This window comes from Passer montanus, unplaced genomic scaffold (genome assembly GCF_014805655.1).
Source record: "Passer montanus isolate IOZ18808 unplaced genomic scaffold, ASM1480565v1 scaffold149, whole genome shotgun sequence".
Taxonomy (NCBI): Eukaryota; Metazoa; Chordata; class Aves; order Passeriformes; family Passeridae; genus Passer; species Passer montanus.
In genome coordinates this window covers 519,815-537,443 of record NW_024361940.1, presented here as the reverse complement: position 1 = coordinate 537,443, position 17,629 = coordinate 519,815, and the positions used below count along the sequence as shown (strand labels likewise).

The 17,629-nt window shown below is 39.6% G+C and overlaps 1 protein-coding gene across 1 annotated transcript in view; it reads left to right on the top strand.

The window, feature by feature from the left end:
• Window positions 1-743: 743 nt before the first annotated feature.
• The window catches only part of ACER3 (alkaline ceramidase 3), a 56,217-nt gene continuing 39,331 nt past the window's right edge, over window positions 744-17,629 (top strand). Inside the window, exon 1 of the mRNA XM_039701084.1 lies at window positions 744-939. Within this exon, the coding sequence (XP_039557018.1) occupies window positions 837-939 (103 nt within the window). The 5' untranslated portion in view covers window positions 744-836. The remainder of the gene's footprint in view (window positions 940-17,629) is intronic.

Genomic DNA, 17,629 nt, shown 5'->3' with positions numbered 1-17,629 from the left:
TTGAGAAGCAGTTTGCATATTATGGGTGTAAGTATAGTATGCGTAGTAAGCACTGAGGAAACTAAATAAGGCATCAGAGGAGAGGAAAACCCCCATTTAGTAGGCAGTGCTATAAAAAGCCTCCTTCCTTCTCCCAGCCCACGAGTATGAGGAGCACTTGCCTCTTCATTGCTTTCAGGAAGAAATTCTTCAATGCGAAGGTGGTGAGACACTTCTCTGGCACAGGTTCTCCAGAGAAGCTGTGGGTGCCCTGTCCCTGGCAGTGTTCTAGGCCAGGTTGGATGGGGCCTGGAGCAGCCTGGTCTAGTGGAAGGTGTCCCTATCCATGGCAGGGGTCCCCTCCAACCCAGATCATTCTACGATGCTGTGAAGCTGTGTTTCAACAACATGAAGGCCACGCTGCCCCGCTCGCCTCACAAACCCTTCATGAAGTCTATAAAGAAAAACGGAATGGTAAGCTGAGGGAGGAAACCTCCTCACTGCCCCTAGACCGGCTTGAAAAGCGGCTGAGGAGAGCGCCGTGATGTTTCACGTCCCGCCTCATCCCCACAGGGGCATCGCGCGGACCCCCTGAGAGCCAAACACGTCCGGTACCGGTGCTTCCCCACACACTCCCCACATCCACGTTTTTCACCACAAGGTGTTTCTCCGCCCCCGTTTGCTCCGTCCGACAGGCCGCAGCCCGTCCCCATGGCGACCGCGGCTCCGCCCCGCCGGGCGGGCCCAGCGCCGGCCCCGCCCGCTCTCCCGCCGCCGCCGCCGCGCTCGGGCCCGGCGCCCTTCTCCCTCCGCTGCCCCGTGCCCTGGCTCCGCTCTAGCCTGGAGCGGGCGCCGCGATGGCTCCGGCCGCCGACCGGGAGGGTTACTGGGGTCCGCCGACCTCCACCCTGGAGTGGTGCGAGGAGAACTACGCCGTCTCCTACTACATCGCCGAGTTCTGTGAGTGGCCGCTCCGGCCGCGGGTCCTGCCCCGGCCCTGGGGGCCGCGTCCCACTGCCGCCTCCTTCTCCCTCTCCGCAACCCTTCGTGCTCTCTCCCTGCGGCGGGGGAATCCCTCCTCCTCCTTGGCCCCTCTTTCTTGCGGGGTGAGGTGCTGCTACATCTCAGCCAGCCCTGGTGGCTGGAGATAGGTATTTTTTACCGCCTTCCCCACAAATCCGCGTCGGAAGCACGGGATGGTGTAGCCCCTCTCTCCCCAGCGTGTCCTTTCGGCCTGTGTCCATAGGGATGGCAGGGTGGGGGTGCCGGGGGCCTGCGGCGGTGACTGGGCTGGGGTGGCCCGTGAGGTGTGTCCTGGGGGTTATCCTGGGAGCTGGGCTGGCTCTGTGGCACACAGGCAGGGGTGAAGAGGGACTCTCGCTGGAGTCGTGCTCGGCCTGTCACTCCTCACTCTGCTCCCCTTGAGGTGGAACCATCTGCCCAGCCTGGACTGTCAAACCAGGTGAAACTGCTCAGGGAGAGAAAAGGTATCTTCCTATGCAAGATATGCTTCACCCAGGAATGACACCTTCGCCCAGCTGGTCTTTGGTGCCTCGTGAGGACCATCATCAATCAGGTGGCTCTGCTGCAGGTGGTGGGAGTTCAGGGAAGCTTCAAGGGTCTCTCTGTTTCATGTGATTGTCTTTTAGGACAGCTCAGAGTACTGGCAAGAGAGCAGGCCATTGGTTTGACCTCAAAACTCTGTTATTCAGAAACAGTCAGGATTTGGCATGTTTTAAGGAAAGAAAGAAGGGGCTTCAACTACAGGGTGATCCATCAGGTGCTTGAGAAAGGAGTGTCTTGCAGGTGATAAAATATCAAGCCCTATGTCACTGAGGTTTTGTTGAAAAACTAAATATTTTTGTGTCCTGGGCAGTGACTTTAAAGGGTGTAGCAGTTATAATTATGTGCCGCTGACTGGCATACGCCCTGTACTACAAAAAATTTTCACACGCATAAGGTACGTAGCTGCCTTTGAAGTGTTAGGGCCCTGGGTGCTAAAGTGACCAGGCTCACCTACCCTGAAGTGCTTGAAGTGGGCAATCTGCGGAGGCCTTTCACATAGCTGGGATGCTTCAGCAGTGGTTTGGAAGAGTTTGGCATGCAGAAGATGGAAGGTTCTGGGTTTCCATGCCAAGCTGTGACTCCTGGTTGCAAACCCCAACATGGGTGAGGATCCAAAGTGAATAATTGTGAAAGAGGGTTCAGTGTGTAGGAATTGGAAGAACAGGATCTGAAATGAACAACGGCAGCATAAGCAGCTTAGAAGCTCAGAGGAAAAAGGAAGTTAGTGTGTAGATTTATGGCTGAGAAGAGGCAGGCTGACTGAAAGGGAAACAAAATTAAATACTCTTAAAAAGGAACAAACTTAGAAGTCTAAATAGAATAGACTTTTGCACAGTATGTATATGTGTGTTTTCCTTTTTGTCAAGCATAATTTGCAGATAATTCTCATAGGGAAGAGGAAGTTCTGTTTCTTCACTAATGTAAAAATGAATTTGACTAGCATGTAAATTTCTAAAATAATCCCCACACTGTTGGCCTTGTTAACTGATACTTTTTGTCTACTTTTGGATTATTCAGGAGAAGGAAGATGAGGATGAGAGTAATGGGAGGCAGAAAGGCTTGTGTTCTGAAGAAAAAGGGAGTAACTATACAAGGTCTGGTCCCTCCTTACAGTTTTGGTGTTTGGGACCACAGTTTGCTGGTCTGTTAGTTGCACTGAAAAAAACTTGTATATAATGGGTGTGCTGTAATGAAAAGCATTTAAATGGTCTAAGTTTAAAATGCAAAACAGTAAGTAAGCCCGCTGTGGTGTAGGGTTAACAGCAGCTAATTTCAGTCCAGATGCCAAGATGGGTTAGATTTTCTTCAGCAGTGGTTCTCTAAGAGTGCTTTCAGGGTCTGAGACAATAAGTGTTCTGGGGATATTATTTGAAGTTTTACATTACAGAAGAGTGAAAATCCATTTCTGACTTGGTATGAATCAGGTACAGCTGATTGCATGTAAAAATTTTTGCATGAAATGTTTGTTACTAATAATTTTTAAGAAACCTTGGAGGCCCAAAGATTGAAGAATACTGGCAGGTCCAAACCAAATAGGTTGCAGGCTAAAGAACCAAACGAAAGCTTGTGCAAATTACGTTTTTGTGACATTGAGCAATTTGGTTTTGACATACTACTTTTAGTACAAAATTGCTACATTGTGTTCCAAAAGCCCACATGCAGTTCCTTGAGCTTTACTCCTTAAAGAACTAGTGTAAATGATAGCAGCTTATCAGTTGTATGTAGTGAGAGATGGGGAAGTGAGGTAAGGTGGTGGTGTAGCACTTAATACTTGAATTCCCTTGATGTATCCCAAACACAGTGGCATTTATTCCAAAGTTCATTTTTTTAAATAATGAAAAATACTTTTTCTTGCCTTTCTGAGTCTGCATCTAGTCACTTTTTCTCCCCTGTGGAGGTGGATGACTAACTGCTCTACATCCGTCTGTGCGTCTGTAGAATATTAAACCAATTGAAATGGAAAACCAGTTAAAAAGAATTGTTTTGCAAGCTTAACTCTGTTAAGCCTTAAAATGAGTCTTATAACCCCCGCTGATCGAACCTATTGTATGGTGGAGTAATTCCTTTTTCAGGGTTTCTCATTGATTGACTCCTGTGTGCTGGAGGGCAAGTAGTAGACATGGGGTTTTTTTTCCTTCTTTAATCTAAGCCTTTCCAGGTCCCGGTTCTTGAAAGCTGAATTATCCAAACTTTTGTACACTTGATTAAGAAAAAATAGTAAAGCATAAACCCGCCATCCTCCCACACAGGCAATAGAAAAAGGGCAAATATAAGTTCTGAGCTTTAGCACTTATCGCTCAAATGCTACAGCTTACTCCTTATTTTAGCAGACTTGATGTTTCAGGCCAGTTGAGCCCACGTAGCATTGAGTTTTTGGGGTCTGTTTTGACGTGAATGTCTATCACAGGAGCCTTACCCTTCTTGCATTCAGTCATCCCTGTAAGAAGAGTTTCTCGTGTAGAATATGATGAGTGAATATAAGTAATCTTCACATACTCCCTTTGCTGAAAGCATGCAGAGTAGTATAAATTCAAACAAATATTTTAGATTAAAAGGAGCCCTGTGTGGTACATGAGGGCTTATAATTCTTCAGTCAGGAGAATTATGGGGGCGAATTTGTTGCTATTATCAACAGAATGCTGTGTTCCAGTTTGGATCAAACTTGAGTCATGTTTCCAGTTATGTTGCTTTGAGTTATCATTGTCTGTGAGTAATATACATCATCTACAACATGACAGGTTTAGAGATAGTATATCCTTATGCTGGCATTTACAGCAGTGAGCATCTAGAACATTGCTTCAGGCTTCTCAAGGAGTTGGTGAAATTTGTTTCTTTTTTGGCTTCTGGTCTTGTCTAAGCATGTTATGATATCTTCATATAAGAAATTTTTTTGTTATTATTATCATTACCAGAGTTAAATCCATTAGTTTTTGTTTTCATTAGAAATCTTGTAAGTGACTTCTTGTAACTGGGATTTCCTTATGGGACTCTTATTTAGGAAAAAAACGCACCCATGTCATGAGAATCTGCCCATGTTTCTAGCTATTTTTGTTCCGCTTCCTTCAAGCTTCTGATTTTTGCCTCAGACAAGAGATTGAGATAAGATTATGGTGACTTGTGTTCTTCAATGTGAGATATCTCTTTACCTCATACATTGGATGGCATAGAGTGCTGTCCAAGCATTCTTGACATCGTGAACAGTGACACAAAAATATTGCTGTTCCCTTTTAGGCATTGCTCAGAGAATACAGCTGCCAGAGATGCACAGATCTCTATTTTCTATGGAGTTCATTACTCTAAAACATAAAAACTTGCAAAATTTACTTAAACTTAGAATAATGTCATTAATGTTGAATTTGTACTGCCACATACGTATTGTCACTTGTTCCTCGTGGGTGTCTTGTTGCATTTTGCCTTTTTTGCCAGAGGCTTTGGAAAGCAGCCAGAGATTGTTGGCCTAGGTACTCTCTAAGTGAAAGTAAGAAAAAACTAAAATAAAGCCAACTGTCTGCCTTCAAGAACTCTTCCTGTTCTTTCAGTGATAAAGTGGCAGATGAAGGAAACATCATCAAGTTTAATTGGGTGTGATCAGCCCAACTGCCTGACTGAGATGGAGTGATTTAAAGAGGACATGACACAGATGAGTTCTAAAGAGTGCTTTAACAGAAGACAATGTCACAGACCTGTAGACTTTAAGACTGAAAGAGATTTGAGTGTGTAAATTTAATGACCTCATTGGAGGAAACCACATCACAACTTTCCTCTGGAAATTTATTTGGCTTCTTGAGGGAGCTCCCTGAACTGAGGAGATACTGCAAGCAAGAGGGTGAAGGAAGCATAAAACTAATTGATGGTGAGTGTAAAGTCAAGTGGAGTGTGCAGAACAGTGCTCAGCTGTGCAGCGCATTTTAGGATGAACACTTCTAGCTTGCTTTTTGTGCTGCGGACAAAAAGAAGTTGAAAGAGGGGTTCCTTTCTCCAAAAAATAATATAGCAGAAGCAAAATCATAAGCCAGATGGTCTCTGCTGTCACTTTTTTAAAGTTTCTTTCTATTTGGTTTTGAATCAGTAGCAAATACTGTTGCATTAACTTATTTACTTTCCTAGGCTGTAAAAGTACATTCTTGGCTTTAGCCTAAAGATAGTCTTGTCACACAGTTTTGATGCATTTTGACACCACTGATGATTTCTATATTATTTTTAATTCTTCATTGCTTTTTATCTTTCATCCATGATGCAGCTCTCCTTTGATCTCATGACAGCTTAATTTTCAGTTTTCCCACAAGCCGTCATTGAAAGATGGGGTCAAAGGCTCTTGGCAAGTTGATTTCTCCAATCATCAGTTCTTATTTATCCATCATGTTATGGGTATGCTTAAAACCTGGCAGATGCTGTGCTAATGGACCACGTGTGTTTATCTACTAATATATGTGTAGTTATTAAGTGACAATAAAATTCTTAGATATGGTTTAACAAAGCATTTGATTACTCTATAATTAGTGCTTCATATTCAGTACTTGTACAGCTAGCAGTTGGACATCTGCCACTCCAAATGGTGACATTTGTACAATTTAATTTTTTTCTGTCCAAACTGAGGCAGACAGTTTTATGAACTCCATGATATGAATTTGCAGAATATATATTTGTAGCTAGAAATAGGAAGATTAATGTAAAATAAATGATTGTAAAGGAACACTGCTGACTTTTAAGTTACTTTTAATGAGCTTTTACTCATAGATTAAAAACTTTTGTCGTAATTGAAAGACAAAAAGTCTTCAGTCTGGGGTTTGCTGTGTCTTGTGTGTATGAAACTGCTATTTATGTAATGCATTTTCTATATTTTTTGGTGCCTTTCACAGATAAATGGGAAAGATTTTTTTTTCTCTTTAAAGAAGAAAGATTTAATTATTGATGCAAAAATGTTCAAATAAGTCTGGGAATTGTCTTCAGTCCCAACAGCTCAGCAGCGTATGGTTGTTTTGTCTTGCAACATGTGCAAGTGCTCACACACTGTTTCTCTGTTTCTCTGACTATTTCAAGAGGATCATGGAAAGGTTTGTGGCTCATGAAAGGTTATAAAATACAAAGAGTTCTTTTAATTCAAAATGTGTGTCTAAACAGGACATGATAATGCTAGAAGAGAACCCATTTGCAAGTGGCTATCAGGGCAAAGCTACCTACCTTAGATTGCCTTCTAGCTGGGAGGCTCTTTGTACCTGCCTCATTAATTACACTCATTCTTCCGTCCATTAGCCGAGAAGCTGAGCTGCTGCATGAATTAAAGGTGCTTGGTTATTCTGTCTTTGTGGAAGTACTACAGTTGAAAAAGAATGTGTGAGGAAGAGAGAAATTCTAGAGAACGTTGCAATAAAAAAAACCAACCCAGAGCAACACTGCTTTAGTGCCAATCATTTACCATTAATTGATCTGAATATGCCTATATAGGCAAGCTCTGCGTAGAGGCTCAGTGATTTTGCTGGGTACTGTTTAGATTTAAGATTTCAGGCACAGACCCTTCTTTGTACTTGAAAAGGCAATTTTCAAAAATAAATTTTCAGAGTTTTTGTGCTAGCTCAAAAAAACGAAGTGTCTAACCATGATATTTTTTTTCTGTTTCTAAAAATTAATTTCCTTGAAGAAATATGCTGCATGTACACTGTGACCAGTGACTGAAAAACTGATGTTTCTAAATGATCACTGCAGTCAGCATCTCTAGGATCATTATCTCCTTTACAGTCAGGTCCATCATCCTCTAGCAGAGTACCTACTTCAGTATGTCTGGAGTTCGGGAGGCAGAAGTTGTTCTCTCTGTCAGTCTCAGTGGTGAGATTACACCCTTTGTGCCCCTTCCTCAGCCTTACAAGATTTCTCCTCTTCAGTTCTTTGCTTCTCCACCAACTGGTGACTCAGCCTGCCCTGCACATTGCAGCACTTTCCTGAAGGAAATTCCAAACTTTATTTCAAATTTGAGGTTAGTGTCCAGCAGCATGTCTATTTCCCAGCTGTGTCCTGAGGCTTTAGTTTCTTATATTTGGTTTTACATTGTTCCTTGATTGATGTGGATGTGTTTTCTGAATGCACTGTCCTTGGAGTGACTCTGAAATGGTATGTGCAGAGTGTGTGTCTCTTCAAGAATCTCTGGCTGGCTTTGTGAACAGGAAGGTATTTTTCCTTAGCCAAGTCCAGGTAATACTGCAATTCTCCTCTCTAAACAGAGTAACTGGAAAAAAGAACAAGTGTGGCCTGATTAAACTGGGTGAGGTTCAGGATGTTTGTTTGAGACTTAACTTTTATATTTGAGAAGGCAAGATTTAGACCTTTGGACAAGAAAGCAGACAAACAGAATTAGGAAAACGCATGGTGTTAGGGGTGAGCTGAACGTCGGTATGTTTTGTATGAATTTGATATGAATTTTGTATGTATTCCAACTAGTAGGGTTTCAAGGTATCAACTTAATAGTCATAAGACATGACCCTAGAAGCTCTTGATTTATACAATGCTTTAATGAGCTCCTTATTTGCAGTAAGCTCATGATGCCACTGCTCTGTAGGCTGGATTTTTAGTAATTGCTAATTCCAGTTTGATAAGGATTTTCATTTGAACAAGAATCAGCATCTGGGAAACAGATACAGTATTAGCTCAAAGAAGTCCTTTAGAGCTCTGAGCATTAAAATTAGTCTGAACACTTTCAGTCTTGGGACAGAGGTATTTCTGTGTTAACCTGATGAACAAATGACATCTCTTTCTTCATCCTGTCTTGTCAACACCATTTGTTTGCCATTTGTTTGTTCAAGCAAAGAGCTGCTTCCTGACTGGAAAGCATGCTATTGTGAGCCCTTCAAATGGGTATTTTAAGTGTCATTGAGGAAACCCTGAGATAACTGAAAAATTACTTGTATGTCTTTGAGGAAGACACTTTGCAGATCTGGCTTGCTCTGAAATCAAATGGGTCATCTGCAACAGGAAGCTAAAATGACCAACAGAACTGATGAACTGAATTTGTTGTCACAGAGAGTTTACATTACTTCTAGGTAAAATGAGTGTATTTTTCTTCTACAAGTACTTACCCTTTCTTGCACAGCAAACCTTTTCATATTTGTGTGAGTCTCATTACAAATTTGATTGTTCCTGGAGGGAATTTGTAGTGCTGCTTTCCTGCCAGAGACTTCCAGGTCTGGTGCTGACCCCAGACTGCAGCAGCCAAGCTGCTTTGGGTCTGTTGCACGGTGGTGCCAGGTGTATTTCTACTGGTATTCCTGCATTTTTTCTACGGTATACAGACCTTTTTTTTTTTTTTTTTTTTTTAGATTTTAAATCCTACAGAATTAAGAAAAAAATCCACAAATATATTAACTCAGAGTTGCTCCAGGTAATATTTTGTTCATGAATGAAAATAGATGTGTTGTCTTTTTTTTTTCTTTTATTTTTTCAAAGTCTTTTTCACAGTTGTGAAAATGAGCTGTATAAGCAGAAAGAATAAACTATACACAATGTTCTGACCCCAGTGTGTGAGTAAACTGCCTGGAAAATCAGAGAAACAAAACTTTTTGCTTTATTTTTTTCAGTTTAGTAGCAAAAATGTAGAAAAAATGTTAGCAATGTGCTTCTATTCATACCAGTTTAATGGTATCTCCATAAGCTGCTGCTAGCAGTAGCAATGTGTAAGTTCAGGGCTTTCTTTAGAAAAGATCCAGAGGATCATTGCTGGTTTGTGCTACTGGTGAGCGCAGTGTCTCTCTAAGAATCAGTTCAATTGAATTGTGTCAGTGCCTTGGAAAGCAGCAGAGAAATGCGCTGTGGTAGTGAAATCATACAGCAGATGTTGTTTTCATTCACTTAAACAAACTGCTATGCCTTTGTGATCTGTGATCCCACAGTTGCTTTTCACTCAGAGTTTTGGTGGCTGTTAAGTCTTTTAAGGCCCAAGTTTTACAATCCTGCAAGGCTCCTCAGAATACATTCTTCTGCACAATGCTTAACATCAGTACAATACTGAAATGCTGAAACTCTTTTGAGCCTATCCCAATTTAATGTTTCATGTCCTTTTTTTCCCCTTTATTCTGGGTTGCAGAGAAATACTGTATAGCAATTTCCGTTTCTTAAGTGCATTTCCTTCCAAGGTCTTCCATGCTGATTTCCACTTGACTTTTGTATTATTTTTTTTTCAACAATCGTCTCAGGCGTTTCCTCTGGAAGATTTCCTCTGCCAGCCTTTCGGCCACGTTTCTGTTGGGAACATGGTTAATTTGTGTATGGTTTTCAACTATTTTGTATCTTATTCAGTAAAACAGATTTCTGCCCGAATTCCTGCCACACACTTTATGAACTATTATTGTGTAGGTACTATATTAATTTATGTTTTTAACAAAAAGATAGTGTTTAAAGTTTGAACCTTCAATGTATTTTATATCTCTTCCTTTATTTAGTTTAGACTGTGAAATACTTAAGATATGGACTTTGATCTTACTGTCTCTGTGGAGAAGCTTCATTTCCCCTCCAGAAAAATAGCTTTTGCCAAGATTTGTGGTTGATAAATGATTGCTAATTTTTTTTTTTTTTATTTTTCAAGCATGAACAAGGTTGTCTTGAAATGACAATTAGACAATGACTGAAGAATATACTTGGAGTTAGTTGTAAACTAGGAGTGACAACTTTTGATTCTTGCATTATTGAATTAAGTGGTAACTTTTGAAAGTTTTTGTTGGAGGTTGTTATGTGAACTGGAAAAGGTTATGAAGACTTTGGAGAAATGAAGTACCTACATAAAAGCAATAAAGTTAGATATTTAGGAGTGAAGATGATTCTGGGTCATTTCTGTGACCAGTTGCCATCACATGTTCCAGTTAGCCTTAGGGTTTTTCATTTAAGGCAGCCCTGAAAAAAAAAAAAGAAAAAAGATGGTTATTTGCAGAAGGAATTTTTTATGACTACTGATGATAAGAGGATGAATGTCACCAATCAGTATTTGAGTGGCTGTGGTGTGTCTGAATCAGGCTGTAGTTGACCAGTTTCATTATCCTCATGTGTTCTCCTACAGTTGTCACGTAGTATTTCACCTTTAATTTCCTGCCATTCAAGTAGGGCAAAAGAATGGCACGAGTCATTAGTAGAAAAGGCTTTAACTGTTCTGGACACCCAGGGGAAATCCATATTGATAGTAAGAAAAGGAAGAAAGTGAGAGGATTTGGATGTTGAAGATGGACTACCCAAGCTAAAGCTACAAATACCTGGAGAGAAGCACTGGCTTCTCTCTGCTGCTCACCATCCCATGAGCATGCTGGGCTCCCCTAAGGCTCAGCTCTCCTCTGTCACTGCATAATGCCTGGGACAGTCCTACCAGAGCCTCTGGGCTGATACCCACAGCTTCTGTGCCTCAAGTTGGTTTTCGTGCTGTAGTGAGGACTGACAGATGCTGGGTTGGGTGTACTTGGTAGCTCAAAGGTGTCAGCTGCTAAAATCTGTGCTTTCTCTTCTGGACAGACCCTTAGACTTAAAGGAGTTGGTGCAGACACTGAACAGGAAGCCAGGATGCTGATGTCACGATAGGAGAAGGATGGCTGGAAGGAGTTAAGAATGATGAAAATTACATGGATGATCAGTGTGATATGTTGGTCACTGCTTAGTTTTATCAGGGGCTGAACAGTAATCTCCATGTCTGTTATTTCCTTACAGTCTGACATCATCAACCTGCCTTAAAATAACATTTAAATTAGGTTTTATTTTGTTTTCCAGTAAAGGATGTAAAAGAAGCAAATCTGCCCTTCAGCAACAAGCTTATTGCATGTAATATTCTAACTTTACATCATCTCAGCCTAATCTCTTTAGACTTTGATTGCATTTTCCAGATGTAAGCACTTGCTTTTAGTGAGCTTTCTAGATTGGTATTTCAAATCATCTGCCTATGTCAACTGTTTTTACTTTAAATTTGCTTTCAAAATCCTTCCAGGTGTACTTCAGAGTAATTGGTGTGCTTGCTATCATCTTAGATTCATGCTTATTAGAGAAATTATGCTTTCTTTTGCATGTGATTTCCCATACCTAGGAAAGCAGTATTAAAGTATGACAGAATGGCATAGCATCTGGCTGTAATGCAAGTTTATTTCTTGCAGTCTGGTTAATTGTTAATTTCTTGGATTGAGAATAAAATGTCCTGTAAAGAAGGTGTATACTATCATATTTGTCCAAGCTGTTTCCTGCAGTCTCAAAAAAATGATCATGAATAGATGCTTTTATCTTTATTATCGTGTTTCTAAATACTATTATTTTTCAGGTAATGCTATATTCAAAATGCAAAAACCATTTATTAGTGTTCCACCATGCCCTGTGCTTATGACAGGCATTGGTGTGATAAAGGTGCAACTACAATAAGATAATAGGCTTCAAAAGAGAAGACAGTACTTGTCTTTTTAATTTAGGTGTTGTAGCTATCCTTATTCTGGCCTATCACCTCAGAATATTTTTATTGCAATTGCTTTCATAATTATCTGTTAAACTTCACAGCTGGTCCTCCACATTTTAATCTGCCCTTCTAATGCTCTTCTGGGGAAGGCAGTTCATGCTGATCTCAGACTTCACTCATGAAAAGTTTTGAGACAGATCCCTCAGAAAAAAATCAGAAGTGACCCTTCCTCAAAAAAAAAAAAAAACAGTGCAAATTCTGGGGCTTTATGCACTTTTTCTTCACTTGTGATAGCCTTTAAGAATTTCAGGAGGAGAAGTTCATTGTGTTAACCATGAGAATTGGTAACAAAAACATTGTTTCTGGAAAGTACCCAGCTCTTACTGTGACTTTGCAGCTTTACTTACGAGAAGTGGTGTGGTGAACTCATTCAATTTTATTGTGGTGGCTGAGGATGGTCAAGTGGCTAGAGGAACACTTTGGTGTTTGAAGGTCCCGACTTCAGTTTTATACAGGTTTCTTTGTGATTCAGGCAGCTTTATCCAGCCTGTCTTGCAGGGATATTGAGACAGAAGACTGGGGTTGCTTAGACCTTGCAGTAAAGGAGACTAAATAGGTCACCAATGTGTTTTAGATTTGAGGGGAAAGAGCAAAAATTTATTTACCCCTGCAATAAATGTTTCACTGTCTAAATTTAAATTTGCACTATAAACACAACTGTTGTATTTCTGGGATTGCAAGGATATCTTCAAGGGTATTGTTTTCTTATGAAGAAACAAGTGGAGCTTTAAAATATGAATTTAAGTATTAGTTTTCTCTCATTTTTTTAGTATAATTTACCTAAGAAACAGTCAGTGTTAGTATAGTCTTCTGTTAGGTTGTAGTTTTCAAATGCCTTTACTATACAGTACCAGTTTGCAGAGATGAGGGTAAGGAAAAGGATAGCTTAATTGTAACCTAGGGCTATTTAGAAACAGTTTATAATAAGGGCTTTTGTAGGATGTGCATTCCAAAGAGGCTTGTGCATAAGAAAATACTCTCACACTTTACAGGTTTGAACTGAGCTTACTTGTGTGTGTTTTGTTAGTCAGCAGTGTCGAGAGCTTTCTCTTCTAAATACTCTTTGATTGTTTTAAAGAACACAAGTGTAACATGAAATAGTGTAATCAGACTAAAACCATCTAAAAATATTAGCTGGACTAGTATGATGAATACCAAGGGAATGAATTCTGCAGCTGGAATATAAAGTGTGTAAAACCATAAATTGGAATGTATCACTTGATGCAGTATGTTGGAACCACTTATAAATGTAAACTGGAAATAAAAATCAAATTGTGTTGTTAATAATTAATTTTTTTTCCTGAAATTGCCTCTTTACCCCTCGCCAATCCAATATATCACTGCAATGGTTTATCTCTTCAGGAGGATATCAGCTTACATATCTGTGCTGTGCTATCCTGGAGAAATGGAGGCCCAGCAAGGGAGAAGCAGCCTAGAAGGTCTAGAAGCGCTGCCCTGCATTCTGACTTCAAACACTTAAACTTCCAGCTGGCCACCAGCTCTGCAGCAGCAATGTTGCCTTCAGTTGTTTTGGCCTTGTCCCAGCACTTGGACTTACTGGAAGCAGCTCTGCTGCTGGGCTGAGACACGTGCGACTGGAACGCTGTGTGCTCACATCAGTGGTATGCATCTGAGTTGGTGCTGGCCTTGGGAAGGAGCCTGTGTTCCTACCTTGTTTGCCACCTCTTTTCACCCATGGTGCATTGTTCCCTTCTTGCAGTGCATTCTGTTTGAAACTCTTCCAGAATTCATGGTTTCTTTTGGGAGATGTTGCTGCTGCCAGGTGCTAGATTTCTAGATGTCCTACTGAGACTTCTCTTTTCCTTGGTTCAGCCTGTTAGTGCTCATCAGAATGCTCTTCTTTAGTAATGCAAATAATATTTCTTTTCAATTCTTCCCCCATATAAATCCTTTAGATTCCACATTGCCTTCTTGTAGCTTCTGTCTGGCTGAGATTTAGGTAGCTGTTCTTTCCCTTTTCAGGTCTTCCTTTTCCTGTGTAGTACTCCTAGTTGTTGTATCTACTCCCTCCCTCTTATTTATGCCTTACAGTTTTTCTCGTAATAGTATGACAGTTTCTATACAGAGATAAATTAATACAGCATTCTTTTGTAATGTACTTCATTATATTTTTCTGTGCTGTTTTATCTGTCTTTTAATTTTATTATTCCTATGATCTATGTGATCTTGCTCCATAGATTTCTGATATTATTTTAAATTCCGAGGAAGATCTAGTAGTCTCAGTAAAGATTCATTGATTTGTGTTGTTATTTATGTGTACCCATTTTTATAGTTCCTCAGGAAGCTTTCATACACAGCTTATACAGTTCACTAGTTCCTTCAGTATTTGTTTCCTTTAGTATTTTTCCCATTTGGTTATTAGAAATGTGGTGGCCAGTACAAGTTGCAGCTGAATTGCTCAAGTTGTACCTTCAATTAATGTCCCAGTAAAGAAAATCAAGGCTAGTTTAGTATTTGGAAAGGAGAATTATGCAACATAAGAAATGGATCTTATAGCTTAAAACCAAATACCCCATACTCCCATTTTTTAAAATTTATTTTATAATTTTTATTTCTAAGTCAGTGTTGGTCCTGTGTTACAGCCTGCAGTAACACTGTGTTGTATTTCAGTAATTGACAGGAAGTTTATATTGATCCTTCATGCACATTAGCAAGTAGGGAGTCCAATAATTACAAGTTGGCAAAATTCCTGTTGGGATGACTTGGTTTTCTCCCCTTGAGGTCCTTCTGAAATATCAAATGGAAACAGGAGTTTTCATTTCCTGACACTCTGAAGTGCAGTTATTGTAGACTTTGAAGTGGAATATATTAAAACTGGCTGGTGGAAGTGAAAATCTAATTGCTGCTCTGCCCTCCTGGTGATAAGCCGTAAGCGAAAACAGCGCGAGGTTGAAGTTAGCGGCCAAACCAGGTGGTTCTGTGTACTTGGTGCTTCTGAGCAGAAAGCATATCTCATGGTAGATGGTTATGCTCTCAAATGTGCCTGAATTGCATTGCTTTGCAATTTCTTGAAACTTGGTAAACTCTCTAATAATGAGCTGATTTTGTACCACAACTGAGTAAGGTGATTCCAGAAACAAAACTATGAAATGGAATTGCTTATATAGCAGATAGAAGGATGAATCAAATTCTACATGATGCCATCTGACAGGCTTTGTTTTTTATAATTATTTTTAATTTCTTCCTGCAGTGATGTAAAAAGATAAAGCTACATGATTCAGAAATTGACTGTGCAGAGCACCATGATATCCAGACAATGAAATTGATGTTTTCAGCTCCAAAATTTTGTTTGATTGTGTGTTTACTTAAAGGGATACTTTGATTCTATTACAACTTAGGAAAGTGGCTGCTATTTTCTAAAATATATACCTTTCTCCTGTTTCATGGTGGGATGCAAAAATCTTACTATAATGAAAAATCTTACTGTGGTTTGTTAGTCCTGATATTAAATGAGCTCTTTATGTATAGTAAACTTTTTCAACAGCAAATGTTTTCTTCTTTTCTCTCTGAGGGTAACATTTATTTCTATTGGTATGAGTCTTTTAAAAACCATAAGAGAGTGAAAAGTCTTGATTTGTTTGACAGAGAGAGCAAGAACATTTTAAAATTTGGAAAGATCCTTGTGCTTGGTGAATCTTGCTGTCATTCTGTATACAAACATAGGAGAAAGCATGTCTTAACACATGCTAAGTCACACTGATCACCTTATCAAAAGTTGAACATGATAATTTTTGCTTTTTTATGATAGCACTTTTCCTCCCTCACCAAAACCAGCATCTTTGTTGTAACTCCCAGCATTTTTCCTTATCTTTTTGCATCCTGTTTATTATTCCTTTATGACCATGATATTTTGCAACTTATTTGTAACTTCACAGGGTTTTTTTCTCTTTTGACTCTTCATCCAAATTTATTGTAGCACTTACTTTCTAGTGTAGAACTAACTACATATTTGGAAAAATGGAAATTTTATGAAAGGTACTTCAAATTTGTGACCTTCCTAAATGTGTTTGCAGTGGCTGTGCAACAGTAAGCTGTATATTGTACCTAGATCTGCCTGTAGAAACAATTTCCCTTTTTAAGTTATTTTTGTTTGTATTTGTGGTCAGTCTTTGTACAGAACTTTGTATGTTAATGATAGTACACGTATTTCTTAGGGCCTGAAGATGACTGTGAATGTATATGCATAAGAAAAACACTTATCAGGTTTTGCTGCTGTATTTGTGGAACGGGAAGCAGATGTGGTTTAACACTCATACTGTTCTTCTTCCTACAGACAGAAGCTTGTTGAAAAGATGTTTTGCATAAATTTGATTTTGTTCTGGTACCTTATGGCATTCTCTCAATGAATAAAACATGACTTTGAAACAATGATTTGCATTAAAACAGTCTTGAAAGACTTACATGGAAATTTGTGCAGTCAGTCACATTATCATGATTAGACCTTAATTTAGCCCTGTACTGGTACCGTGTATAATCTTTGTGGTTACGGTCTGGTTTAGTACTCTGGTAGGCTATGGCAGCATGTAATCTGATTGTGGAGCTTCCTGAGCTCCACTCTGAAAGCAGGTTCATCATGCTGCTCATTTCTGTTGGGAAACAGTTGTAAATATTTCCTCTCTAATGGGAAGCTTTCCCCTCTTTATTCTAGCCTGAATTTATTTAGGGTTAGTTTATATCTATTTAGTCATTGTCAGTATTATCCTTCAGTTCAAACAGCTCCCTTTTGTCATTGGCATTGACAAACGATGTCTTTACAGAACACAGTCTTGTTCCATCCAGACATTGTTTTGTTCAGTGAGCTGAGCAATTTTTGTCCCTTCTGAAATTATAGGCTCCCATTCATCACTCTCATCTGAGTGGAGCTTCTTTGCACCTGATGAGCTTTCTCTTTTCTTTTATCAATATCTAGAGAACAGTGTGCTCCTCTGTTGTCTTGCATGAAGACATGACTATTTTCACTGCCTCTACTGGAAATAAGTTTAAGGGGTTTGGTGCATACAGTGATGGTTAATGGTCAATTACCATGCAGTCTAAATTCACTTTTCTGCCTCTTCAAATAGATTAATTCTACATATGGAATAAGGATTCATATTCACATTGGAAGGTGAATATGAATCATATTTAATCCTGTTCTTGTCATTTCAGTCTGCAAATTCATTCATTTATCCCCTAGATCATGTGGTTTGCCTTTCTTTTGATGGACATGTTGAAGATAAAATGTTGAGAAGCAGTCTTTGGTCACTAAAGGAAAGTTAAGTTACTCCCTGGACCAGCATTCAAGGAATCCAGTAGTGAAAGTACTGGTAGTAGAGTAGTGAAAGTATAGTAGAGTTATGCTCAGGTCTATCCATGTGCATTTGTCAAATTTCTGATGTACCCTATTTCTTATAGGCACAACCAATAATTTCTTCTTTAATTATTTTGTGTATCTTTTGCCTTGTGCTTAAGTTGCAATTTCTTCATTCACTGGTTTTCCCATGGAGCTCTGTTGTATTATGTTTCCCCTGTTTTAAAAAAAGGAAATTTAGTGAAAAAAAGATTTTTTTTTTGACAGTTTGAACTGTTTTCCCATTTTCGACCTCCTTGTTTGTTAAATAACTGTTT